The 27,126-nt window shown below is 43.9% G+C and overlaps 1 protein-coding gene across 11 annotated transcripts in view; it reads right to left on the bottom strand.

Annotated features, from left to right (window-relative positions):
• Positions 1 to 1,417: 1,417 nt before the first annotated feature.
• Positions 1,418 to 27,126, bottom strand: part of SLC25A48 (solute carrier family 25 member 48) — a 55,291-nt gene continuing 29,582 nt past the window's right edge. For 6 of the 11 annotated variants that reach the window (XM_042850894.2, XM_042850895.2, XM_008166423.4 and 3 more), the window contains 2 exons: positions 26,906 to 27,039; positions 20,757 to 22,040 (listed from right to left, as the gene is read on the bottom strand). In XM_042850894.2, the coding sequence (XP_042706828.2) occupies positions 21,918 to 22,040; positions 26,906 to 27,039 (257 nt within the window). In that variant the 3' untranslated portion in view covers positions 20,757 to 21,917. Of the gene's footprint in view, positions 1,637 to 4,211; positions 4,350 to 5,050; positions 5,078 to 5,193; positions 5,233 to 15,908; positions 17,763 to 18,345; positions 20,629 to 20,756; positions 22,041 to 26,905; positions 27,040 to 27,126 lie in introns of those variants that run through there. The other 5 variants (XM_042850891.2, XM_065555035.1, XR_010589906.1 and 2 more) reach the window with 4 other exon arrangements.

The following is a 27,126-nucleotide window of genomic DNA, read 5'->3' as shown; positions in this document are numbered from 1 at the left end:
TTTCTGATTTGCAAACCTCTGCTTAGGAAAGGTAGCAGACTAGCCCTTCTGCTGTTTTCCTTACCCTTCTGTCCTCAGCCTTCTCCAGGAATGCTATGCCTCTAATTCTCTCCAGAGGTCTTCACCCTAATCACAGCCGTCTTCTCATTTATTTACCCCAGATACCTGTTGTCTTAATCAGGTCAACCCGGGACACACCTGTGCTGGTACAGTCACTGCAGACACATTTCACAGAAAGGGACCAGCGACCCTGTGACAACTATCACAAACTTCAAAAGTATTATTGTACAGTTTCTTTTTTTAACTAAAATGTCACATGACATCTGCAACACAGGTGTGCCAGGGTTTGCATCAGGTTCCTGTTTTTGAATGTAAATGACCTTTTTATGACCTTCTTTCCTCTGGAAATTCAGAAAACAACTCAAGTGGACATTTAAGTGAAAGTCTGCAACAGGGCATAAAGAAATCTGCCACTGTCTAAAGTTTACACAGATAATATCATCAAAGAGTAGGACAATGATGCAGAAAGAAAACTTCAGTTTTCCACTTAAAATGGGAATTCAAAGTCCATGCCACCATCAAAGAGAAAAAAAACTAGTGACACATACTCTCCAAAGCTTATAATTGCAAATAACTTCACTCACTTAATAACAGGTTTCAGAGTAACAGCCATGTTAGTCTGTATCCACAAAAAGAACAGGAGTACTTGTGGCGCCTTAGAGACTAACAAATTTATTAGAGCATAAGCTTTCGTGGACTACAGCCCACTTCTTCGGATGCATCTGAAAAAGTGGGCTGTAGTCCACGAAAGCTTATGCTCTAATAAATTTGTTAGTCTCTAAGGCGCCACAAGTACTCCTGTTCTTTTCACCCACTTAAGATGCTGAAAGGAGATATGAAGATTTAAAAAAATCACTGTGTTGTATAATAGGATCATCCCCCTTCTTTCTTGAGAGCATTATTCAATAGTGAAATAGTCACAATGTTGACATTTAAGACATGGTTAGCATTCAGAGTTAACACTGACTTAGTTGCACAGGGGAAGTTCACACCTCTCTGAACGATTGTTTCAGGCAGTCTGCGGTTTCAGACATCACTGTTGTAATAAGCTTACCTTTCTACAGTCTAATTACAGCCACAGGCTGCTCTAACTCATACTAGAGGATGGTTCAGCCTCCGGACTGGAGAAGGTGGAAAAGTGATTTAGAACTACCTTTGCCCTCCCTCTCACCACCACCTTAGCTGTGCTGAACATTAGCTTGGTTTAGCTAAGGATCAAGGATTCTATTGATTTCAATAGAAGTTAGGAGCCTAAATAGTTTTGTGGATCTGGGCCCAAGCCTCCATATGACCAGACATAAATTATTTTGTGCCACTGGAAAAAAAAAAAGTGTAAAAAAAGGATGCTTGAAAGTCATTGGTGTTCATGTAAAATATAATTTTATTGTTTTTAGCAAATTACTGTCTTTCATGTTTTATTTAGATAATAAATACAATAAATAACATTTTTTCTCCTTTGTCATTTTTTCCTGCTTTTCTCCTTGTTCACTTGCTGAAAGGTTGTTTTGACGAGTGTTAAGAATTTCTCTATGTTCCCAGTGGAATTTGAGTGACAGGGTCCTCTACAGGACAGGAGCTGTGGTAGAAAAAAAAAGGGGGGCAATTAAACAAACAACAAAAAATGGAAAGAAAAAATAAATCCCTACCACAACATTGTGGGTTTAAGTGCTTAGGCTCTGAATAAAGACATGTGTGATAAGGGGGGCTTGGTTGAGGGTGCAGATGGTGATGGGTTCTATCACAATGTATCACCTTAATTCTTTCCGCAGCTCCCTAAGGTCAGGTTTATACTACAGATCTATGTGGGTATATCTACATCACTTGGGTGTGAAAAATCCACACCCCGACCGACATAGTTATACCAACCTAACTCCCCGTGTAGACCATGCTATGTTGACAGGAAAGCTTCTCCTGTCGACATAGCTACCGTCTCTTGGAGAGGTGGACTAATTATGCTGACGGGAGAAGTTCTCCAGTCGGCGTAGTAACGTCTTCACTATAGCACTACAGTGGTGAAATTTCACCAGTGCAGCTGCGCTGCTGTAGAGCTCTACGTGAAGACAAATCCTAGTTCTTCTGGCAGTTTCAATGATTTGACCATTTCCTCAACTGATATGTTCTAATCTAGCCACTATTTTTGTCCTATGGATACCAATGGATTTTTAAAAATTGTATTTATGGAGCTATATTTACTGTGAGCTTCAGACCAACATCTGGCTCATGACCACAAATCAAGTTCAAATCTTGAAAGAATTTCTTTCCCTCAATCAATATCCTATGACAACTATTCTTTCTCCCAGACATCCAGGAAAAGCTATTAGCAATCTAATTATTTTCACATTGGAACTGTTGGAACTATTGATTTAATCCAACAGAGTTTCCAATATCCTCTTTTAATGCTGCACATTACTTTGGGCTAAACTGCCATCACTACCACCTGAGAGACAAAAAAAGGTGCATCAGTGCAGCTGCACTGCTATAAGCTCAATAGTGTAGCCATTGTCTCTCTAAACCTATGTCTACACTAGCACTTTTGTCGGTAAAACTTATGTCGCTCAGGAGTGTGAAAAAAACCCCAGGCCTGACCAACATAAGTTACACTGACAGAAGCACCTGTGTAGACAGCGCTATGTTGGCAGGAGAGCTTCTCTTGCCAACATAGGCTACCGCCACTCATTGGGGGTGGTTTAATTATGCCAGCAGGAGAGCTCTCGCCCATCGGCATAGAGTGGCTACATGGGAGATCTTACAACCGCGCAGCTCCATCAGTACAGTTGTGCAGCTGTAAGGTCCCTAGTGTAGACATAGCCCAACTACCAGGGATCAACACAGCTACAACTACACAGCATACAGCTAAATACAAGATGGAACAGATTGTTTAGCATAAGTAGTTAACACCTATTTCAAGAGACCATTCAAGGTGAAAGATCATAGGAAGGAAAACAGGGGGTGCGGTGTGTGGAAAGCAGCTGTGGGGGAACTGTTAGTGGGTTGTAGATTAACATTAACTTCACCTTGAATGATCCCTTGAAATATGCATTAACTATTTATGCTAAACTATCTGTTCCAGCTTGTATTTAGCTGTGACAATCTGAGTAAGTTTCCCATACCTGAAGAAGAGCTCTGTGAAAGCTTGTCTCTCTCACCAACAGAAGCTGGTCCAATAAAAGATATTACCTCACTCACTTGGTCTCTCTAATATCCTGGGAATGACAGGGCTACTGCATATTGTTACCACCTGTCATAAATTTCATATTGGCCAGCCCTCTACATACAGAAACCCTTCTAGCCAACAGTTGGTTCATGAATCCTGAGTCCTCAGAAAAGGGGAATTCAGGTGAACTCTTATGTTTCCCTCTGTATACCCTTCACCTACTACTGTACTAAAAATGCACAGACCTCATTGGGTGCATCTACGCAGCGAGTGGCAGCCTGTGGCAACGCGTCTCAGAAGCCAGGTTGACAGACTCAGGCTTGTGCTATGGTACTAAAAATATCTATGTAGACATTTGGGCTCAGGCTGGAGTTTGGGCTCTGAAGCCTGGCCAGGAAAGCTCCACTGAACTGTTTTCAGAGCTCTAGTAATACTGCTCCGGATCATCCAGGAATTGTCAGTTGAGCTATCTAAGTGTAAATCAAAACCACAGCAAGTTTTTTTTTCTTTACACATCAATACTTTAAAAAAGGATTTAAAAATCAAATTGCCAAATCAGCATTGAAATATATGCCCAAATTCTGGCAGGCAGCAGCTCCAGGGGTATCCCCAGAACCATGAAGATTTGTCCTTTTGGGAGCCTGAAAAATCTATATAAGGGTCCATGCACAGATGTCATTGTTGAGTCAGGAGACACATGCTCTGATATGTGGATCATCTCCTGTCACATATAGGTGTCACTCCAGAACACCTTTCTGCGCCTTCTGTCAATGAAGGACCATGTAAAATCCTCTCTGTGGTTTTGAAAGGGGCCAAAATAGGGGCTGCCAATTTTCACACCTCTTTCCCACAGCTGGACGACACGTCTTAAAGTTGGGCACCTATGCAAAGGGTTTGCTATTCTCTGGCACAAGAAATTTAGTCAAACACATAATTATAAAATATTTAGGTTCAAAATCTTATGTAAAAGAGAGAAAATAATAAAAGAAATGTTTACATTTTTGCACTTTTTTTTCTGCAGTAGTGAAAGCGATCGATGAACGTGACGAATCTTATCCCTCACGCTGAAACCAACTTGCAGTGTTTCATTCATTCTTTTAAACCCATCCACAAAGCACGACAATTCACAACCAGTCTGGTAAATGAAGAACATATTATAGAAAACCTAATGTAGGCTGGATTACATTTACTTTAAGCTATACTCATCACAAGAAGGGAGAAGCGCTAATTCATCAACATAGCAGAATGTCACAACTGAAATAATTAAGGTTGCATTATATTGCACACTGACTGAAGAACTTTGGCTAGTTTTTAAAACAGAAAAGCTTCCTATCTTTAGTAAGAAACCAGTGCCATATTTCACTTAAGACTTGGATACTGAAAATTTAAGATATATGCACTCAAACATAATCCAGGCTAAAATTAATGTTTAGCCTCTCTCCCAAGATTTACAAAAGTATTTGGGCACCCCAACATTCAGATAGGCACCTGGTAGGATTTTTAAAAGCATCTAATAGGATAGGCACTTAATTCCTATTGAAATTGCAGATAGGTGCCTGTCTACCTCTTTAGGTACCTAAATACATTTGTAAATCTGACCCATAAGGAACTTTTAACTGATTATGCACCTGATCCAGCTCCACTAACATTAGAAGAGCTTTTTTGCTGTTTATTTCAGTGGAGGCAAGATCGAGCCTTATATGTTTCATTGTTGCTCCTATATTAATAAACTTCTTCACAAACTTTTAAAAACCAAGAGAAAGCAATTTAAAACATGCAAACTGAACACTTTACACAGTTGCAGTATTTAAAGCGAAATCTGGCATATTTACTTACCCAAGAAATGGGAAGACATAAACATGACTGAAAATGAAAAGAATAATCATTACAATTCAGTATTACCAGCCTAGTAAATATTTTGCATACACATTGCAATTGAATTTTGTAATCGAGTTCAAAGAGAGAATTCAGGCACTTACATTAGTCAGACTACAGTCGCAGGTTTCAAAGTTTTCTGCCTAAAATGATAATGAGTGAAAGATCCACAATTACTATCATTTTATAATTTGCAAACATCTATTTTTACACAAAATACTAAATAATCACATCACTTACAAGTAGCTCATGTGTATTCCTAATAATCTCATCGACTCTGCAATACACTTGTGCTTGCACACAGAGCAGGCCACAACAGAAGACTATGTATGACAGCATTCTGGTGTTCAAGTGCAATGCAGTCTGATGGTTGATAGAAGAGCAGGCAGACACTCCTTTAAATTGAGTCTTGCACAAAATTCCCTTTCTAATGGGGAAAAACCCTACTACTAAACTGATACCGAGTGCCCACTATTTTTCCCTCTAAGTTTGGACTGCATTTGGAAGAATCAAATACGTAACTGAGTCACCTAGTGAAGTGGCTTTTCCTTCATGGTGGGGAAATTCGTGAAAGCTCCTCTGAAGTGATTAATTTTTATCATTGTTTTGTCAGACCACAGCAGGAAACAAAGGTTGAAAAAAATCCTCCACAAAAGCATTTTTTGTTCAGATGTGGATTTTGCCTCTCATGGTAGTTCAAGTCATGTACCATGAAAGCAAATACACAACAACATTCCCCAGTGCAAAGTGTCTGAGGAGACAGTCCAGAGGGACACAGACTGTGGCTTTCCCCCTCAGTCAAAGAACCTTTCTATAAGAGGCAAAAAGGCTGCAGGATATTGTTGACAGCAACATGGCAGTAAAAATGTCCTGTCTACAAGTCCTGTCTACAGGTTCCACAGATACTGCATCCACAGTGAACTACAGCTGCAAAGCTTGTGAGTGCCTCCTTCAGGCACTTGAATCTGACCTCAGTTTCATGGGTGCAGAACTTTGACATGACAGTCCCTTTCCCACTCTCTGCCTGAGCAGGTAGGAAAAGTTGGATACAAAAACGTGATCAAACAGGGATTAGTCTGCAAATCCAGAACAATAGCAGAAGTTATGAATCAGGCTGAATCTAACAGGACCATGGCTCCTGGAGCATAAAGACCCTTTCTTCAAACTGCACTCATTGGCAGTTCCAGAGTTAGCCCTCATCCCTTTTCCTTCATAGGTTTATATAGGTTTCTGAAGTTTCCCCCCTTCTGTTATGCAACAAGATCTTGAATCCTCTGCTGGTCAGTCTGAGCGTACTCTGAGTGGAAATTTTCTGAAGATTGTCTTGAAAAGAAGTTAGCTTCCCATTTCACAGCGACACTTCTTGATTACAATGTAGACTGTCTCTTGAGGGAAGAGCTTTCAGCTTAGGAAGAACAGTGGGTGTGCCTCTCTCTGTTTCTTTGGACAGTACTGCCCCACAGCAAAATTCAGCGGTGTTGGCCTGAAGTATAAATCCCTTGATAAAACTGGTTCATATAACATTGGCAGTCTACTCAATGTCTCAGAGAGATAAAAAGGCTATTTCACAGGTTTTCAAGCAGTAAAGTTGTCTGGGGGCTTTATTCTGGGTAATTGCTGTGGTGACAAACCCTGGCATGAACCTTCAGTAACAACCTGGGGATTCTCCCACTGCTTTTCTGTGTTAAAGGAAGGCCCATCCATCAGATTTTGCTCACTGGCAGCCAGATTTGGCCTTTTCCGAGGGGATACCCTAGGTGATAGGTTTCATGCTTTCTGATGGAGTATTTAGCAGGGTTTGCTAGTAGGTCTACCTCCGTTAGGGATTGCAATATGGTTGCTATCTTCTGTGGATGAGTATTCAAGTCAACATGGTAGATGTCCGTGTCATCAAGGTATGCAACATATATTGGTTATGAGGCTGAAGGATTTGATCCTTCATCGGGGGAAATTTGGGTGCTCCATGAAAGCCAAATGGCATTGTCCAGAAGAGGAACTATTTATAGAGTGTGGAAAAAGCATGTTTCTCCCTGACTCCAGGGTAACAGGAGTCTGCCAATACCCTTCGGTGGGATCTAGCATAGTGACATAATGCGTCTTTCCCAAGCTACCTAAAAATTCATCTTCACAGGACAGAGCGTATAAACTGAATGTGTACCCAGGACACAGAAGCAGGATGTTTCTGTGCATGGAATGGGATTATGTCCATGCCTGGATGGCACAAAGTGAGAACAAAAGAAAATAGCTGTTAAAAATGCAATATTTTACTCTAGGTCAATGGGACTGTAAATGGGTACCATCTCCAGTCCTGGCTGGTAAGCTCTCCTGGGGATTAAACAGAATGCACACTCAACCAGAGTACCCACCCCAAGTATCTTTATTATTATTTCTTGCCTTAGGCTCCAGAGACAACACAGTGTAGCAGCAGACGGAAAGGGCTTCCTTCCTGCACCTTGTCTCAGTCTCTTATACTGCTTGCTTTCTTCTCTGAGCTATCTAGCTGGTGACCTAATTACTACATTAGCTCATCAGACTCTCGACAGGTGCAAGTGATCTCCATTAACCTTCCAAAACCAATCAGTCTACCTAACTCCCTCCTACTCTAACTACCCATTGTTGCCTCCTAAAAGGGGCTCTCTTTACAGCTGCTAACAGCACCCTCTCACATACCTCTCCCCTTCATGTGTTTTCTCTAGTTAGCTGGGGCCCGGCCTTTCCACTGGGGCTCAGTTTTTCCCTGCCCATGCTCTGTCTTCCTTGTAGGGGCAGCAAACTCTCACCACCTTAGTATGACTTTTCGTGGACCATCTGTGAGGGTCTTCCATTCTCCATCCACAGAATAAACACTGTTTAGGTGTTTTGGCCCACAGGTCATCACACAATGGACATCATGCAGTCTTTTGCCCTTGATCTATCCCATCTTTTTCAACGCTCACTAGGGCTATTCCCCAACCAGCACCTCACAATCTGATGATCTGATGTTCCCCCATAGATATTAGGGATCTCTCATGGATCTCTCACTCCTCTGGGCCTTCTAACTGGGGTATAGTGGGCTTGCCTTCCACTCTTTCTTCGTGTTGACCTTGTACAAGGTGACCCTTGCTCTTTCACTCACGTCTCCTCCATGCCTGGGCTCTGCTCTCTCAGCTTGTTAATATCTGCCTCAGTTGTACTCTCTACAGCTTTTCCTCTGCGCTGGCATTTCCTACTTGGGCCCCACTTTCTTGGCCTGTTAGTATCTATCTAGGATTTACTTGTATCTCAACTTGTGGGCTCTTATCTTTTTGACCCTAGCCCCTGCTTTTTCTGCCATCCATTGAGGTTCCTTCCACGTGGCCTCCCTTCACCTACTTAAAGGAAATGGGTTCCAACCCTAAGACCATGGGATAAGGTAAAGTTTTCACAACTCCAACATTTTTTCACCTGAACCGCCTTATACCTCTCATGGGACTAAGTTCTTTTCTCCCCTTGTATCCACTCAATGCCTAGAGTTTCTCCTTCCCGTAACCACTGCTGTTCAACCAGCCTGCTCCACAGGAACAAGCAGGCAGATGCAGAGCATAAACTGTTCTGAGATCATGGCATCTACGACTGCTTCCACATCCTGCCTCCTTAACCTCAGCCACCGGTTGGCTCAATCTGTCAAACTTCTGTGTAAAGGTTCTAGGCTGTACCCCATAAGTCCACCTGGTGGCTCTAAATATCTGTCTGTTCCTTCCAGCTGACAAGCCTGCATGGTCCAATATAGCAGCCTTTAACACATTGTAGTTCTTGGCGTTCTCCTTGCTTAACACCATGTAAGCAGCCTAGGCTTCTCCTGCCAGATAAGGGGCTAACCATATGGACCATAACCCTTTATCCTAGACTGGGCCAGTAGCTGTTCTCTCAAAAGTCAGTAAGACTGCACTGGTGTCATCTCCAGGGCTCATTGTACAGAGCTGCAGCCCGACCTCAAACTTCTGTTCCTCACAGTAGGACTTATCAAATTTTGTAAGTGCTGCTGTGCTGCGTCTCTGTCTTCACAAACTCTTGAAACGCTCGCTGGTGCTCTGCCTGGTGTCCGCCATCCCAGCTGTCTGCCGGAATGCCTGCAGCATCCTCTGCATCTCTTTCTGCTGCTAAGCTAGCCCCTGTATCAGCTCCTCCATCTTTTCTTGTCCTCATATAGGCTACCTCTCAAACCTTCCTGGCTCTAGCTGATAGGTGTATCCCAGACAAGCCCCCACTTGCAAACAGGTTTCCCCTCCAGCCTGGAAACCCTGACTGGTAAGCCCTTCTGGTGACTAAACAGCACACACAGTCTACCAGGTACCTTCATCAAGTGTCTTTATTATTATTTCTTCCTTTAGGCTCCAGGTCTAATACAACATAGCTGCAGATGGAAGGAGCTCCTTCCTGCTGTCTGGCTCAGTCTTTTATACTGCTTGCTTTCTTCTCCGAGCTGTCCAGCTGGTGACCTAATCACCTCGTTAGCTCACCAGATTCCCTACAGGTGCAAGTGACCCGCACTAACCTTCCAAACCCAACGTGCTCCTACTGTGCCTGGTGTGTTCTCAATGGGTGCTGGCTCCCAAAAGGGGCTTCATTGATAGCTGCTAACAGTACCGTGTCACAGGGACCAAGGCTGAATCTCTCGTCGGTGCTGGGTGTATGGCAAACTTTAGTCTAACCACATTTAGTAGACCATAAAGAAAGGACACATGCTGCACTTTTGTTGTGGATTCAAAAGTAAAACCAGAAAACATCAGTGAGAATGAAAGGAAATGACCATCAGCATTGTCCTTCAAAGACACCCCAGCAATAAAGGGTTCTGAAATGTTTTGGACAATAAGGGCCCAGTCTTGCTCACAGTGAGGTCAATGGCAAAACTCCCATTCAGTGTCCCTGGGTGCACAGCCGAGGTGAAACCGAAAAAGTTTGATGCTTTCTAAAAAGCTGTGTGGTGGGGAAAATGATCTATTTTGCCCCATGCTTTTTGAGGAATATCTCCATTCATTTGCATAGAGACAATGTACTCATCACTTCTGAAACTGCATCACACTGGAGGAATGCGTAGAGGATAAAAGAGACTTTCTCTTTTCATTTATGTGTTCTCAAGAGAAACTTTATCTACCTAATCTGTAGCATTCAGTCACTCTGACAGCAGGAGGTGGGAGGCTCAGGGTTAATCAGCAGGAAAACCTTAGAAATACACTGTGCGCTGAGAAAGATGGTTTCAAAAATGTTCAAAGAGTAATTACTTCAATTAGCTTTTATTTGTTGCATCCAACCCTCTTGTGTCAGGAGGGGCACTGTAATGAGACTAGAGGTGAGTAAAAAGAGGAAGATAGAAGAGGATTCTGGAAGGTTTCCCTCCAAAAGGATTTCAGACAATATTTATGGTTTGCATTTCCTTTGTCCTCCTGTGAGAATGGGAGAGAACCATGGAGGATGAGCATTGGGGGTGAGAGAGAAATTAAAATACACCTCACCTGCCAACTGAGCCACATGGCCCCTTCCTTTAAACTGCACTTGTTGGGAGTGCCAGGGCTATCACTACATCTTTTGGCTCTTTCTCCCCTTCTATTACTCCATGAGATCCTTGTCATGTCTGATTTGCAGATAAATCTGGAGCAACTACCATAGGTGCTGGAACTAGGGATGCTGCCGTACCCCTTGGCTTGAATACATGGTTTCCGCCTTCAGCACCCCCCCTCTAAACATTGTTCCAGCACCACTGGCAACTAACTTACACCTGAATCAGGTTCCTTATTTCCATTATCAGTCAAGTTGGCACAGACGAGATATTCTGCTTGTTGTTAAAGTAACTGAACAACAGTGTACTAAACATTTGAGGCAATGGCACTATTAACAACACTGGTTATACCAGGGGTTCTCAAACTGGGGGTTGGGACCCATCAGGGGGTCATGAGGTTATTACATGGGGGGGGGGGTCGCGAGCTGTCAACCTCCACCCCAAACCCCACTTGCCTCCAGCATTTATAATGGTGTTAAATATATACAAAAGTGTTTTTAATTTATAAGGGGGGTCACACTCAGAGGGTTGCTATGTGAAAGGGGTCACCAGTAAAAAAGTTTGAGAGCCACTGGGTTATATTTTATCTCTTGAGCCCAGGATTTTAACTTCAGTTCAGCCATTAACTGCCTGAAGTCAATGGGAGCCTTCCGATAGACTTCAGTGAGTCTTTGGATCAGGCCCTAATTATTAGGATTTGTTTACACTGTTCTGTAGTCGGCACCAATAGGAGTGTAAATTCTAATGTGTACCAGCATACCCACGAGGACCGTGCTGACATGAACTAAAAGTTCCCCAGTGTGCATTACCGTAATCCCATTTCAAACAGTACTATGTTAACATGCATTAGGGAACTTTTAGTGCACACCAGCAGGGTCCACGTTGGCTACTTAGTGCACAACGCTCTGGTGAGCACAGGAATTTACACCCCTCTGGTGTAGACTAAGGCACCATCTAGACAAGCCCTTAATCTTTTTTATTATTATTATTGGTATTACTAGTAGTATCGTAGTGCTTAGCCATGGACCAGGCCCCCACTGTACTAGGGGCTGTACAAATACAGAACAAAAAGACGGTCTCTGCCCCAAAGAGCTTGCAATCAGTTATTAAATATCCGTACCCATTTTTATTAGAAAATCCTTAAGCCTTTCTCATTAGAATAATGTTGTGAAAATCAGTTGAGTAAATGATTCACAGAATATATTCTTTTCAATGACCTTCTTGAACTTGGCCTGATTCTGACTTTGCTTACACTGTGTAATGGTAACTTCCCTGTACAGGAGAATTGCATTGAAGTTTTATTGTACAAACATTGGCTTTGATTCTTATCCTTTTAAAACCAATGATTCAGATTTTTCTTTCACCCTTGTTAAATGAACTCCACATTTATATTGATGTGAAAAAAAGATCAGAATCAGGCCTAATGTGTTTAAAATAAAACTCCCATATAATTCTTTTCTGCATTGTTCCATGTTCTTTCTCTCTCTCAAAGCAAAAGGCTAGACCTTTAAAGTCATGCTTGAAACATCTTCCTGTGATGTTTGAAAATCCTTAGCTTTCGTATTATATATATATTATGTATAAATCAAATAGGGTAGAAGCCCTTTGCTTTGGATATCAAGTCTTCATCTATTTCATTCCCTTGGCCTTTCAATATATTTTGGCATGTTTTATTTAAAGAGGTATTGGAAATTTGTGTATTTCAACCCGGACAGGGAAGTGAATTCAAAGTAAATTCAGCATTCAAGGTGCTGTGCTCATCCTGCCTTCTGCCTCTCACATGGCACCACCATTGTTTCCAGGATATCTGGAAATACAGACATAGCAACAGCACTATATGTTTGTTTAGACAATGTCATTTCTGGCAAACGCCACCATTAGCTAGCAAAGTGCAATGACAGGCAGGTTACAGAGCCAGGTTCAATTTAGAGAGTAAGACTGGGATTTTTCAAAAGAACCCAAGAGAGTTAGGCATGCAAATCCTATTGAAATTCAGTGGGGACTGGGCATCTAACTCCCTTAGACATCATTGAAAATTCCAGCCCAAAGGTCTTTGATGTTCTGGCTTTGTGTACCAACCCTAAGCAATAGATTTTTATGACGATGCACAATAATATATGAATGTGTGCCACCATTAATATAGAGAATTGTATGCCTAACATCATGGGAAGAGCTTTCCAGATCAGTCTTTTAGGCTTTGGCTTGTGGATAATCCGGATAAGCGTCTGGACTTTTGAGTGCTTATCATTGAAGATCACCCATCACCAGGCTTCTAAGAATATTCTTATAATTCTTTCCCTGTGCAGTAGAAAGATTCCCTACAGATGGAAAACACCAAAATGACATGCTGTCTTGTTTTAAGTATCAAGAAAGTTTACGGTATACACTTATCAAGATGTTGCAGAGAGCATGCACTTTGCTAACCACAAATAGGACATGATAGTGTTGAAAAGTTTACTTTTTCCGGAGATAAAGCTGCTTTGCCTTTGTGCGTACAGTTGCAGCAAGGTGGTGGCACATGAGTTGGCGTCAGCTAAATGAAAAAAGTTCAAAGAGCTATACAATGGTTTCTCCACCAAAATGTGACTCACACAGAACTAATGCTGAGATTGGCTGTGACTCAAAGTGACAAAAAGCAAGAGGAGCCCAAGTAAAACTTCCACTCTGCCTTTATTTCTAGACAATGAAGTGAGAGCTTACTAGGAAGAACATCTCCAGCTCTAATCAGTCATGGTCACTGGAGAGAGCCTTAGAATTGAAATAGTCTCTGTGGGTTTGGAGCCCCGGAAGCCAATTACTGCTGATCATTAAATCTTTAGATATTCGGAATAAATAAAGAAATAAATAGTACTTGAATCGGTCAGAAAAAAGAGGCGTGTTTTTATTCCAGCAGAAAATTTTGCCTTTTCATGGAAAAACTGACCTTCCCCACATTTCTAAGTTCCGACAAAACTCAAAAATTTTCAAGGAAAACATATTTTCTGTGAAGATTTTCATTAAGTCAAAAACCCCATTTTCTATCCATGAACATTTTTTTAACCAGTCCTACACAGCACAATTCCTCTTTTGTGGCTCCCTGGGCACAGGGGTCAAAACCACAGGGGTTGCCCTGCTAGGAGGCACAGAAAGGAGCAATGCCACTTCCACAGCATCATTCTTCCTTCCTCTGCTGAAGCCTCTTCACTGGATGAGGGACCCCTGCATGGGGAGAAAGTGGGCTATGGGTGAGCGTGCATCATTCTGCACCAGTTCCACAGAGCATCCTCGTAAAAGTCAATACTCAGTATTAACATCTGTGCAGGACTTCTCTCTACAGCGAAGAACCCCCCAGAATGGTGTCATTCTGGGAGCAACAGCAGGGATGCGTCCCTTAGGGAATCCATATATTTTGAGGGGTGCTTAAGCCTGTTCTTTTCACAGGTGGGAGGAGGGAGGAAGAGGGGGCAAATTCTGTTTTCCTTGAGAACAAACTGGTGAGGACACCATCGCATTTCCAGTTCCTATGCAGATCATTCCCAAAATACATTGAGATCATCCAGGTCTCACTTAACAGCACAGTAGAGGCCAGTGCAGTGACAGAGACCCTGAGGTCAAGCAACATTGCAGGTGATCCATTCTGCCTATACAGCAGTCACAGGTCTGGTAACACTTGAGATATTGCAAAGTATGAAGCCCTCAGAGCAATTAGCCTCCTCTGCTGGGTATTTTGTTGCAAGAGTATCTCACGCCCAACCGACTCCAGAAGCAGAGGAAAGCAGGGGTCACCAAACCTCACATCTTTTAAGGTTTTCCATTTATCATTTTCACTGCCAGCATCTGCTGTCACAGGAAGGAGTCCCGTGGTGGTGGAACCTGCTGTTCTCATGCCTGAACCTAGAGCCCAGATCACACTAGTGATTAAACAGGATTGTAGTGGGGGAGCTACCACTCTGGCAGAACAGAGGTTAAAAACAGCCCTGGAGAGGGCTGTGGCTGGGATCAAAGGAGTGAGAGCAGCTGAGGGAGTGGCTGATTACAGGTGTGGCCAACTACAGGTGTGGCCAACTAAATCAGGGCCCAGCTGGCCCTGATGAGAGGGCTGGGGGCCAGGAGCTGGGAAGTCTCTCTCCAGACTTGGAGGGAGAAGGACCTGGCTGCCTGAGAGAAAAGAGTACCAGAAGCAGAGCAGTGTTGGGGAAGGGCAAGAGGAGCTGGGGAACTCCATCCTGGCAACCCCCCAGGCTGCAGGCCTTGTTAAAAGCCCAAGGCAGGTACTGGGGCTAAAGAGGTGTAGTCCGAGAATAGGCAGAGGCAGCTGGTCCAGCCTTCTTGCCAGTGATGAGTGGCCATTTCAGACTGCAGTTTGCCCCAGTGAACGGGGGCTAGATGATGACTGGCAGTAGCCACTGAGGCAAGGTGGGGGTTCCTCTGGGAGGCGAGACCCAGAGTAGGGGTACTGCGGAAGGCAGAACCCCGAGGTAAAGGGCACCGGGGTCCGGGAGGGACACGGGGCCTGAGGCAGGCGAGACACCGTTCAGCAGAGAGCGCTCCGGAGCTGGAGTTGAGCTAATCCCAAGATGACCAGCAGGAGGCACCTCGGCCATGAGCGATCCATCTGTTACATGGAATAAACAGTTTTCATTTAGGAAGCTCACGTTCATCAGCCCCAGTTCTTACACTCAGCTTGGCCCCTGTCATTGGAAATCTCTTGGTCCTCTTCAGAACCAGGACGTTGTGGTCCAGCTAGTTACCCAGGCATGGCCTTTTTCTCTATAACTCAAGAGCCTATATATGTTATCTCTAGGAACTTGATGATCTATCCTGAAGCCTTAATACCCCACCTGTACTGCAGGGTTTTGTTTTATTTTTTGGCTTAAAGAGTAAATTACATATAAAAACCATTGAGTTCCTATTAAAAAAGACATTCCCATTCTGCAGGACATGTGGATCTTACTAAGTCTTTTGCTCCTTTAACTTCTGATTACAATTTTCTCTAAGACTTGGATCCAGCATCCACTGAACATAAGGGCAAAATCCCCATTGTCTCAAAATGTACATATAACCCATTTATTTAATTTTTATTCTGGGGAGATGGGGGGGGGGGCAGTGCATGCATGTGTGTGTGCCTGTCCTGTATAATTTTAACAATTACGTTTTTTTCCCCTACTTCTTACTCCGGAGTTCATTATTTTTTCCTAGAATGCACTTTTATTTTTCCTTTAAGGTTACAAAAAGTCACTTGATGTTCTTAGCTCAAATCAGGGGTATGTTAGAGATGATAACTCTCTAGCTAAACAGAGTCCTGTTTGCTATGAAACAACATACCTGGATGTTCAAAGAAATTGGGGAGATGACATTTCACTCCGAGTTGTAGAAAAAAAATTCATATCTTCATTTCTGACAGATTATAATCTGTGGTTTAAAAGCAAAGCAGAAAGATGTAATGGGAGAGAAGATCAAATATGAGACACATGGTAAATTAAATTCATCACAGGGAATATCAGTTTATGTGGTGGTCTTGAAGATGCTAGAGATAAGAATGTAAAGGGCCTCAGACTATAGAATCCGTTGTTGAAGCTGTTTCATTTTGGTTACATAATTTGAAAACAATGGGCCAGCTTTTGGTCTTTACTGTGGTGTTTTTACACTAATCTCTTGGAACAAAAGGGCCATCCAGCTGGCTTACGTGAACAGCTGTAGATTCTTTAGATGTGGAAGAAATCCCTGGCTGGTGCAGCGCCATTATCGCTATGATTTTAACAGGATCTATAAAAATCACTAGGAGCCAAATTCAAAGGTGTTGGGTAAGAAGGGAATAAGTAATGGGTAGGAGCTAAAGTGAGTTTCCATAAGGAAATCTCAAAGCGTCTAAGTTGACGTATGCAGTATGGCTCTAAGAAAATGTAAATTACACTACATTAGATTGTATCTAAACTCCCTTTGGATTTGGCCCGGTGCTTGCGCTGCCCCTACTGGACCTGCAGCAGCAGTTATCCCAGAAATACTGTCCTTAGGTCAGTCTGGAGTACTGCCTTAGTCATGTGGTGCACATGGTAACAGAGAGAGAGAGATGTAGGCGCAGTGGGCAAGACGTCCTATTGGCTGGCAAACAGGACAGTCCAGGACCCCAACAACTCACCACGAATGGACTATGTTATGAGACTGTTTCAGAGGACTTTGGTTTAACAAAAGTTTAAGTCCATTCCTTGAAGTAAAAATCGCTCTAAGTCCTGAGTGATGACTAGAGGTGAACTTTGGGGGCTAGTCTCCACTGCAGTCAATGGGAGTAGTACCAGTGACTTCGCTGGGAAAGGGATCAAGTCCATAGGTCCTAGATGTATCCAGCTACCGCGTGGGAGTGCAAGGAGGGGCTGGGAGTTCATGAACCCCTTGCATGCTGTTGCATCCCTGCTCAACAGCTGGGCCCTGCTCCCCATGTGTACCAGCGAACTCCGTAAGGCACAATTTGTCCCAGCTCCTTTTTAAAAGACAGAGTCTTTAAATTAAATTTCCAGGTCATTAGGGAGCAATTTGGCCTTGCTCCTAGCATCTGTGGGAGATCAGGCCTTTAGTTCAAAAACACACTAAAACAAAGGATTTTTTTCTCATTTTAACAGGGGGCGGGGGGGGGGGGGGGAACAGAAATCTATGAAATGAGCATCCTTAAGCCCCTGCACAAAGACTTCAAAAAGATCTTACTGTGAATGCTGATCTGCAAGTAGAGTTATAACTACCCTATGCTGCACCCACATCATACCTTTCAGCCAGAAAAGCCTAAAATGGTCAAGAGAAGATAGAAAAACAAGTATCTGGGAGATGTTATCATGCAGAGAACTTTCCAATTGTAACATCAGACACCATAACTGGACTAATTAAAAGGTGAGAACATTTCCATCATGCATTTTCTCTACTTCAGTCAACTACAACAACAATAGTAATATCTTAACCATTTAAAAAAAAATCAACTCACGACATGTTTTAAGCCCTTCATTCTTTATTACTTTGAAGACAGGTTTTAAACCTTTTCAGAGTCCATCTCCATAGACTTGAATCCCAGCAGGTACCATTATGATTATCTAGTCTGATCTCCATAACCAAGCCGTAGAACTTCACTCCCTAATTTCGGCATCAAGCCCACCGCAGAACCGATGCTTTGGCTGAGACTCAAAGCCAGACCACCTGCATGGCCGACAAGAATTCTGGCACTGAGCCACCAATGCTGTAAAGAAGTCCGAGCAGCAAATCTGCGTGAAAGTGTCATGAAACAACACTGCGGTGTTTTGCTTAGTTTATGGTTTTGTTAAACTCAAGCTAAGCTCATCAAAAGATTTGTCCAGTGCCTGCAAATGATTCTGTCAAACTGGGACACGTTTTGATCAGACCTGTTTCCTGCAAGCCTGGTCAGCATTTTGAATGAAGCCAGGCAGAGTTCTGAGTGGTCTCAACTCTTGCAGCTATTTTGTAATAAGCTGCCTTTTCCCGTTTCTTCCGACAGGGTATGGTGCCATCATGTGGTCAGTGCTTTCACCTGTTTAATATTTTACTTTTTTCCCCACCTCTTCTCTTTTCTGTTTTATTATTTAACTTTCTCTCCCCCTCCTTCTTTGTCACTAAGGTAATATGCTACTATGTTATGGCCCATTCCTGCAGGCTTCTATTTAATGTGAGTTGGGCTGAGTAAGCACTGCAGGACCTATCTCAGGCTGGCTTATATTGCTCCAAATGGAAAAACACCAATAAAAACAACTGTGAGAAACCCATGTTGCTCTCAGTGCTGTATATGCAAGGAGGACTGAAAAGAATAAAGCATAAGAACAAAGGATTTAAAATACACATTGATTAGCACTTTTACAAATGTTGTAATACAAGGAAATCCTACAGTGAGAGTCTGTTCCCAAATCCCTCCAGCTCTCCTCCCATAGGCCCCACTCCAGCAAAGCACATAAACATTTGCTTAATTCTGTCTTAAATGTTTTTGCTGGACTGAGTCCTTCCCCTTCAATAGCCCCAACATTTTAAAAATGCTTAGCAATCTCAGTGGACCTGTGTCCTAGCCAAAAGTGCCTATTCCACTTGAGTCTGTTTTTTTTTTTTCTTAATTGAACAATATTATCCATACACTAAAAGGCCTAAAGCCTTAACATCCCATCTGCCCTGTAGGAGATTTCCCATCATGCACTGCTTTCCAGGCGCACAGTTGGCTCCAGGATGTACCTTTCATAAACATGTAGAACCCATTTCTGCTCACTTCCTCATGTGCTTATTCAGACATGTAGTTCCAATGTAGGGTTGTCAACTTTCAAATGTCACAAAACTGAACACCCCTGCCCCTCTCCCCCAAGGCCCTGCCCCTTCTCTGAGGCCCTACCCCTGCTCATTCCTTCCCCCCTCTCTGTCGCTTGCTCTCTCCCACCCTCACTCACTTTCACCGGGCTGGGGCAGGGGACTGGGGTGCAGGAGGGGGTGAGGGCTCCAGCTGGGAGTGCGGGCTCTGGGGTGGGGCCAGGAATGAGGGCTTTGGGATGCGGGAGGGGGCTCAGGGCTGGGGCAGGGGGTTGTGGTGGGTGTGGGAGCATGTGGTGCAGGAGGGGACTCCAGGCTGAGACAGGCATGTGGGAGGGGTTTCAGGGTCCCAGTGGCAGTTACTGCAGCTCCCAGGAAGTGGTTGCCATGTCCCTGCAGCCCCTAGGCACATGGGCGGCCAGAGAGGCTCCAAGCGCTGCCCTCACAGCCTGCAGGTGCCGCCCCCACAGCTCCCACTGGTTGTGGTTCCTGGCCAATGGGAGCTGCAGAGCCGGCACTGGGGCAGGCAGTGCACGGCGCCTCCCTGGCTGCCCATGCACCTAGGGGCCGCAGGGACCTGGTGGCCACTTCCAGGAGCCGCACAGAGCTAGGGCAGGCAGGGGTCCTGCCTTAGCCCTGGGCCCCTGCTGTGCCACTGACCGGATTTTTAATAGCCCAGTCAGCAGTGCCGACCAGAGCCGCCACAGTCCCTTTTCGATGGGGCATTCTGATTGAAAACCAGATGCCTGGCAACCCTATTCAAATGGGATTACTCACCTACTCAGCATGAAGAAGGGTGGCAGAATCAGGTCCTTAAGTGATATCATGCATTAAAAGAAACCCTAAGGCACAGTGAACAGATGTAATAACATTGCAGGTGTCAAGCAGCCTTGCTCTGCTTGTATTTCTTAGCCCACAAAATTAAGTTCTATAATGCACTGGACCTGAGGCATGTTCCTACGTCATTTCTAACACAGCTATTCACATTTTTACACAAAAAATAATCAGTAGATACACACATCTACTCTACAGGATGAAATGGAATATCTAGATACATTCAGTACATTTTACAAATTGTTTCATGTGATGTAAATTCTCTATATAGCTAGGTGAATAATTGTTTGCTTTTGTTCTGTTTATTTTGATCTATATTTTCATCTTTCCATAAAAAAAATGTCCCTAGAAATAAAGAGTTAAAGGCAGATCGTCTTCATTGCTCTCTGCAATACCACGTGTCAGAGCTAAATCACGTTAATGTGTAAGCTGCGTGAAAGTGCAATTTTTGGTGCCCTCCTGCAGCTCCCAGCTTTGAGTTAATATTTAGGCCAGTGTTTCTCAAACAGGGGCTGATCTTCTGTATCCAATCCTGGAGTAGTACTGGGAGAACGCTGGGGATAGGAGCTGGCTGAAATGGCACTACAGGGCTGGCCAGTTACTGAGCCTTGGAGGGTGAAATAAAGGAGACAATAGGGAAATCTTGCAGGGCAAACACATGTGAAGGTTTTATTGGGATCCAGCAGTAAGAGTGGCCCCAGCCACATGGATCCGGGACTAGACTGGTGGTGGAGACGTTCTTGTTCTGGTAGAGATGGGCATGCTCAGACATGGGGACAGTAGGCAGCACGTTCTGCTGGTTCTTCCCCCTTTCCTCTGCTGGGGCTTGATCCTGTGCTCATTGAAGCCAATAGTAAAGCTCCCATTGACTTAATGGTGCAGGATAATGGGTCTAGTTTCTAAGTCTTCTGTGCTCCTTTGCTCTGTGCTGGGAAGAGAAGGGGAGCGTATTGGCCTATTCTTCTCTTTCCAAAATTTTAGCAAATAAAACCAAAGTCTGGCTGTTGAAGGCACAGATGCCATGTAGGGCAGAACAATTCAGATACACAGTTCATAGCAAATCTCCCCATGGCTTTCCATTTTAATTCATTCATGTTCCATTTTATACAGAATAGGCAAATACATGACATATAATTTAGTCTGCATTGAAAAGGAAATAATATTCCCAACCGTCATCCCAATGGGCTCATGCAATATTGCGTCCTTGGATGAGAATGATGTGTTTAAAAGTCGATAATGCGGAGAGAATGTAATCAGTGATGTAAGGACTTCTGCTCAGAGGGTGCGTGCACTGGATGTATTTTGTTATTCATTTATGGAAAACTGACTATTCTGGTTAATCTCAGCAGTAGCAAATGCTAGGCCCAAGAGCAGGCAGCCCATGAACATCCTAGCCCAGATAGCCACCTCCCAGCCTGGCTGGTCCTCAGGTGGGGTGAGACTTTGGCCTTGCTTCTACTCCTCCTTAGGCCTTGTGGTAGAGGGACCCTGCAGGAAGTGGCATGGGCCGAGGGACGTGCTGGCCACCCTTCCTGCTGCCCCCATTGGCCTGGAGCAGCGAAAACAGGCAGTGGGAGCCACGATTGGCCGAACCTGCAGACGCGGCAGGTAAACAAACCAGCCCGGCCCACCAGGGGCTTTCCCTGAACAAGCGGCGGCCCTAGTTTGAGAACCACTGCACTAGACTGTCACTTAGGCCAAGGCTTTCAATGCTGGATGGCTAAAGTTAGGTACCTAAATCCATATTTAGGCATCTTGGGGTACGTCTAGACTGCAGTTGGGAGGGTCCTTCCCAGCATGGGTAGACAGGCCCTCGCTAGCTCTACTGAAGCTAGCATGCTAAAAATAGCAGTGTAGCCAGGAGTAGCATGGGCAGAGGCTCACGGGGTCAGGGCAGGTTTGTACTCAGGCTATCCCAAGCTGCTGCTGTGTGACCCTAGGAATGTCACTTAGCCTCTCTGCACATCAATTCTTCATCTGTTAAATGGGGGAAATAGCCCTTCCCTACCTCACAGGGGTGTCGTGAGGATAAACACATACAAGACTGTGAAAGGCTCAGATACTACGGGGAGGGGGCCACGTAAGTACCTTTGATAGAGGGTTTTCAGAAGTTCTGGGCAACCACAACTTCCTCTGATTTCAGTGATGAGGTCTCTATTTTTAATAGCGTTGGCAGCTGTGAAATCAATAAAGATCTTTGTGAAGCTGACCTGGATGTTAAGGATTGGTTGCAGCTTGGTCTCCTCTTAGTGCTTTGCGTGAAAGTTCATATCCAAGAAACATGGCTGCACTCATCGGGAATCCTCGCACTGCGTTGACTGTGAGGCCCCTAACAAAGACCTGTTCAGGAGGGGAAAAGATTACAGCAAAGGAACAGATCAGATATTTTCATGAAGACAACACCGAGCTAAAACATAGTGGAAATGTGAACAACAAAACAGGGTACATTGTGAGCTGCTCATAGACATTTTGTGAGCTGGAGGAGTTATTACCTAGCTTCCGTGCTCATGCATCTGTGCATTTTCTATCTGGGCACCAGAGAGTCAAAATACATAGCAAGTTGCTAGTTTGATGGGGCTGCATACATATTCTGCTGTTTTTATAGAATGCCCTCCAAGCAGATATATTAGCAGCAGTGAGAAGCAGGAGGTGGCTCTCAGAAGTTTCTTTTCCTGCAGTGGGTAAAAAGTGGGCTAACTAAAACGTGTTTAAATCTTTGTGACCAGAAAACAGGAAATCTAAATCTTCTTCTTAATCTCCCTTCTCTTATCTGTCTCTCCCTTCCTCTCTTGCACGTGCATTGAAAACCATATTGAACGAGCTGAGAAAATGAAAGGCAAGATTGCAGAGCCTCTTGCCTTTGCAAATGAAGTGCTCAAACTTTATGGGCTAGTCTTCAGTTGCACCAGAGTTCTGCATGAGACATCTGGGGCTTGAGGAGATGTTACAATCCGGGTTCAGTCTCTGCTGCAAACTGGAGAAGCCAAAGGATCTTCCAAGGATAGCTGCAGTGCTCCTCACCTCTCCTCATTCTCAGGAGACATGAATACACCATCCATCGACATAGCAAGGCAGGAGCAGGTGGCATAGAACCAGCTACACAGGCCCTATAGGGCTCCAGGAACATAGAGTTTCCTAGCCTGGCCCTAAACGCAGTCACTTATGACGGGGCAGTTCCCAGTTTCTCCTTCATGGCAGCTTTAAGGCCCTGACCCAACAAGGTACTTTAGCACATGCTTAAAATTTAAGCACATGAATAGTCCCATTGACTTCGGTGGGGTCACTCGTGGGTGTAAGGTTAAGTACATGCGTTGGATCAGGACCTATATCCCCTTGTCTTTGCTAAGTGTCCATCTCAGTGCAAGTAGAATATTTTGCAGTTTTCTCTTCTGCTTTCACAAAACAGTTTCCAATCCAAGGAAAAATGTAGGATTGTTCTGTGCCTTATTGAGAATTAGTTCACATGACTGCAGAATAGACTTAACGGCAATATTTCATATAGGCCAACACTTCCAAATCTGATTTCCTAAAGTCAGGGGCCTAAGTCCATATTTAAGCATCTCTTTTATTTGGGTGACTAAATATGGATTTAGGTATTCAGGTTTGATACTTTTGGTCATCATATTTTGAATTGATGATGTGTTTCTGAGAGTGAAAAAGGCTGCATTTTTTGATTGCTTGAACAGTAAAGTGGAAAAGGAGTCATTGTATTAATAACATACTTCACTTCTATTGCTAACTTGTATCCTGTTTTAAAATTCTGCCGTCTCACATAGCACTATTGCTTAGTTCTCACTGTACTGAAAACCAATATCAACTTGTTTTTATGAACATTCCATTTAATTAGTTCCAAAATGTTTAGTGGAGTGTTTCAGTTAGCAAGCTACTAACAGAATCATATTATTAAATAAATTCATTGATTAAATTTAGATTACTGAATTTTGGAATAGGAGTGGAGACTAAAATCATAGAATATCAGGGTTGGAAGAGACCTCAGGAGGTCATCTAGTCCAACCCCCTGCTCAAAGCAGGGTTTAGTTGGTGTTGATCATCCCAGCCAGGGCTTTGTCAAGCCGGGCCTTAAAAACCTTTAAGGATGGAGCTTCCACACCTCCCTAGGTAATCCATTCCAGTGCTTCACCACCCTCCTAGTGAAATAGTTTTTCCTAATAGCCAACCTAGACCTTCCCCACTTCAACTTGAGACCATTGCTCCTTATTCTGTTATCTGCCACAACTGAGAACAGACAAACTCCATCTTCTTTGGACCCCTCCTTCAAGTAGTTGAAGGCTGCTATCTAATCTCCCCTCACTTTTCTCTTCTGCAGACTAAATAAGCCCAGTTCCCTCAGCCTCTCCTCATAAGTCATGTGCTCCAGCCCCCTAATCATTTTCATTGCCCTCCACTGGACTCTCTCCAATTTGTCCACATCCTTTCTGTAGTGGGGGGGCCCAAAACTGGACGCAATACTCCAGATGTGGCTTCACCAGTGCCAAATAGAGGGGAATAATCACTTCCCTCGATCTGCTGGCAATGCTCCTATTATGCTGCCCAATATGCCGTTAGCCTCCTTGGCAACAAGGGCACACTGTTGACTCATATCCAGCTTCTCGTCCACTATAATCTCCAGGTCCTTTTCTGCAGAACTGCCACTTAGCAGTCGGTCCCCAGCCTGTAACAGTGCATGGGATTCTTCCATCCTAAGTGCAGGACTCTGCACTTGTCCTTGTTGAACCAGATTTCTTTTAGCCCAATCCTCCAATTTGTCTAGGTCACTCTGGACCTTATCCCTACCCTCCAGCGTGTCTACCTCTTCCCCCAGCTTAGTGTCATCTGCAAACTTGCTGAGGGTGCAATCCATCCCATCATCCAGATCCTTAATGAAGATGATGAACAAAACTGGCCTCAGAACAGACCACTAGGGCACTCCGCCTGATACTGGCTACAAAATAAATGCATTAAAAAAATCCTTCAGTCCTTACAAAGGGAAAAAGGCTTTTTGCCTGATTGTAGTCCAGTACTAGGAAGTCTATAATTTAAAATAGCTATCTAGCATTTTCTTTGAAATTCAGAAATTTGCTAATCAAATAATAAGGTAGAACCCAGGGAATAGAACACAGCTTTACAAAACTCAGAACCACTGATAGTCCTACAGTGCCACCAGGAGGGCAAGCAATGATACACCCAGAGAGCAATATGCAGAGTAGGCACTGCAGGATGTACTGCCCAAGAGACCCAGAGTGACGGTACTCTGTGGCCCTCTGAGTGGCCAAGTGCCCTGTTTAGCTTCAGGGGTTGCCCCAGGAAGTTGTCTGGGCAAGCACATAGACTTTGTCCTGCTGCCACACCAGACTTTGCTTGATCTCCTAATTTTTGGTCTTCGATTCCAGCCTGACCCTGACTCCTGCCTCTCAATTCTAGCCTGGGACTGCTTCTGATCTTCGGTCTTCAATCCCAGCCTGACTCTTGTTTACAGAACCTGGCTCTTGCAATTCCCCCAGCTCCTGCCTGGCAGCTACCGCCCATGGTGGGCAGACCTGAGCCCAGCTGTAACCGCTAGGCCTGACCACCTACGCCCCAGTCCATTATGCCACTGAAATGTACGATAGAGCATCTAAACATGGTGGAGTTTGTAATATGGGACGGGAGAGTTGTGTGTTTTGTTTTTTAGAGATGATGGAATTTTTATGACAAAGGTATAACTCTTTGTCCGCATTTTGTAAAAGTCACATTCAAGGACAAAGGTAAACATCAACTGAGATTTACAGAGAAAGGCCTTAGGACTTGATCTTCTTCTATTCAGAATGAACACACACAATACTGAGTGGGCAAAGGGGCCACAATTCTTTTTTGTACACTCTGAGGTTACTTAGGGCTTTAACAACCCTGTTTCTCTCTCTCCTAATATCAGGGCCGCCGAGAGTGGGTTCGGGCCCCGGTGAAAAAAATGTTTCGGGCCCCCCAGCAAGGGCAGACCGGCTAAACAGGGCCGACGAGAGGGGGGGGAAGCCGGGCCCCGGGCTCCCTTCCGGACTGCCGGGCCCCGGTAATTTCCCCCTCCCTTCTCGTTGGCCCTGCCGAATATAAACATCCAAATCAGGGTTCAACATCTCCCAGCAATGCTCCATTACTTTGGTTTCACCCAATAGGAAACTGACGAAAATAGGTTTTCCTTATGAAACTGTCCTTGTATTCAAGACCCGCAGATTCCCTTTCCGAGCAGCACAACCATGACTGGCTGCAGACTCTGTACATTGAAATTTGGCCATTGTAGGTAGTTGGGGTATGATCAGAAAGACAAAATGTTGATCTCCTGCAGCCCTCATTCCTGTGAATATCCAATCATTGTTTTATATGGTTACTTGCTGTATATTTGTCCATGCCCCATACTCCCCTGTGTCATATGAGTGAGAATAAAAGATGGAAACAGCCCTCATCTGGGAAAAGGATCAGACTATGAGCTTCTGTGGCTGTTGATCTGACCTACTGGCACGTGCAAAAAAGATGCCAAATATTTAACAGGTCACAACTGCAAATTTGCCAGTTATTTTTCTTTTTATAATTGGTTATTTTTCCTCTCAGAACTTGGAATTTAGCACTCTTTAGCTATGAGCTATATAGTGTTTTGGTGAAGGCTTAAGATGCACCTGGCATTCAAGTGTCAGAGACAATGACGCAATGTTCAGGCATCGTCTGTGTATAATACAATAAACCCATTGGGCTTCGTTCTCTGCCCTTCCGATTTAACAGCTTTTTACACCCACTTTGTCCTTGTGTGAAACGACTGTAGGTGCTAAAGGGCACCAGAGAAACAGACCTATCAAATCTTATCCAAGAATGACGAAAAATACATAATGAATCCTGGTCCTAGTGACGTCAATGGTAATGTCCCCATTGACTTTAATGGAGCCAGCATTTAACCTCATGATGGACAGCACTCTAGTCTCAATTAAACTTTTTTATTTCAACGGTGCTTCCCATGGAGTAAAGTACTACTCAAAATGGGTAGCAGAACCCGACCTTATAGCATTTAAACTCTTTGATTCTTTAGGACATATTTATTGTCATCATTATTATGACTTATAATTAATTGTACTGCTTTTAATTATTTATTATCTACCCTCAGTTTGGATAATAACAGCCATTACATTTTTCACTTAAAATTAATGCCTAGTAGCAATTTTTTTCCTCGCAATACCACTTACTTTTAAGCCCTCACTATGGTAGCTCTGGGAGATACAATCAATGATTCCTTTGTATTTGTTTAAATAAACCCCATCAGCTTGAAGTCGACTTTTCACAACATCCATCGGAGTAGCAGTCCCCCAGGAAATTGCTCCTAGAAATAAGGAAAAGATCATTCCTTCCGTATACTGATGTGGTACAACTGTGCTGCGGTGATTATGACTGGAGATACGTGGGTAAT

The sequence above is a fragment of the Chrysemys picta genome, chromosome 8 (assembly GCF_011386835.1).
Source record: "Chrysemys picta bellii isolate R12L10 chromosome 8, ASM1138683v2, whole genome shotgun sequence".
Lineage (NCBI taxonomy): Eukaryota > Metazoa > Chordata > Testudines > Emydidae > Chrysemys > Chrysemys picta.
Note: the sequence above shows the minus strand (reverse complement) of the source record. Positions and strands in the feature narration are given on the sequence as shown.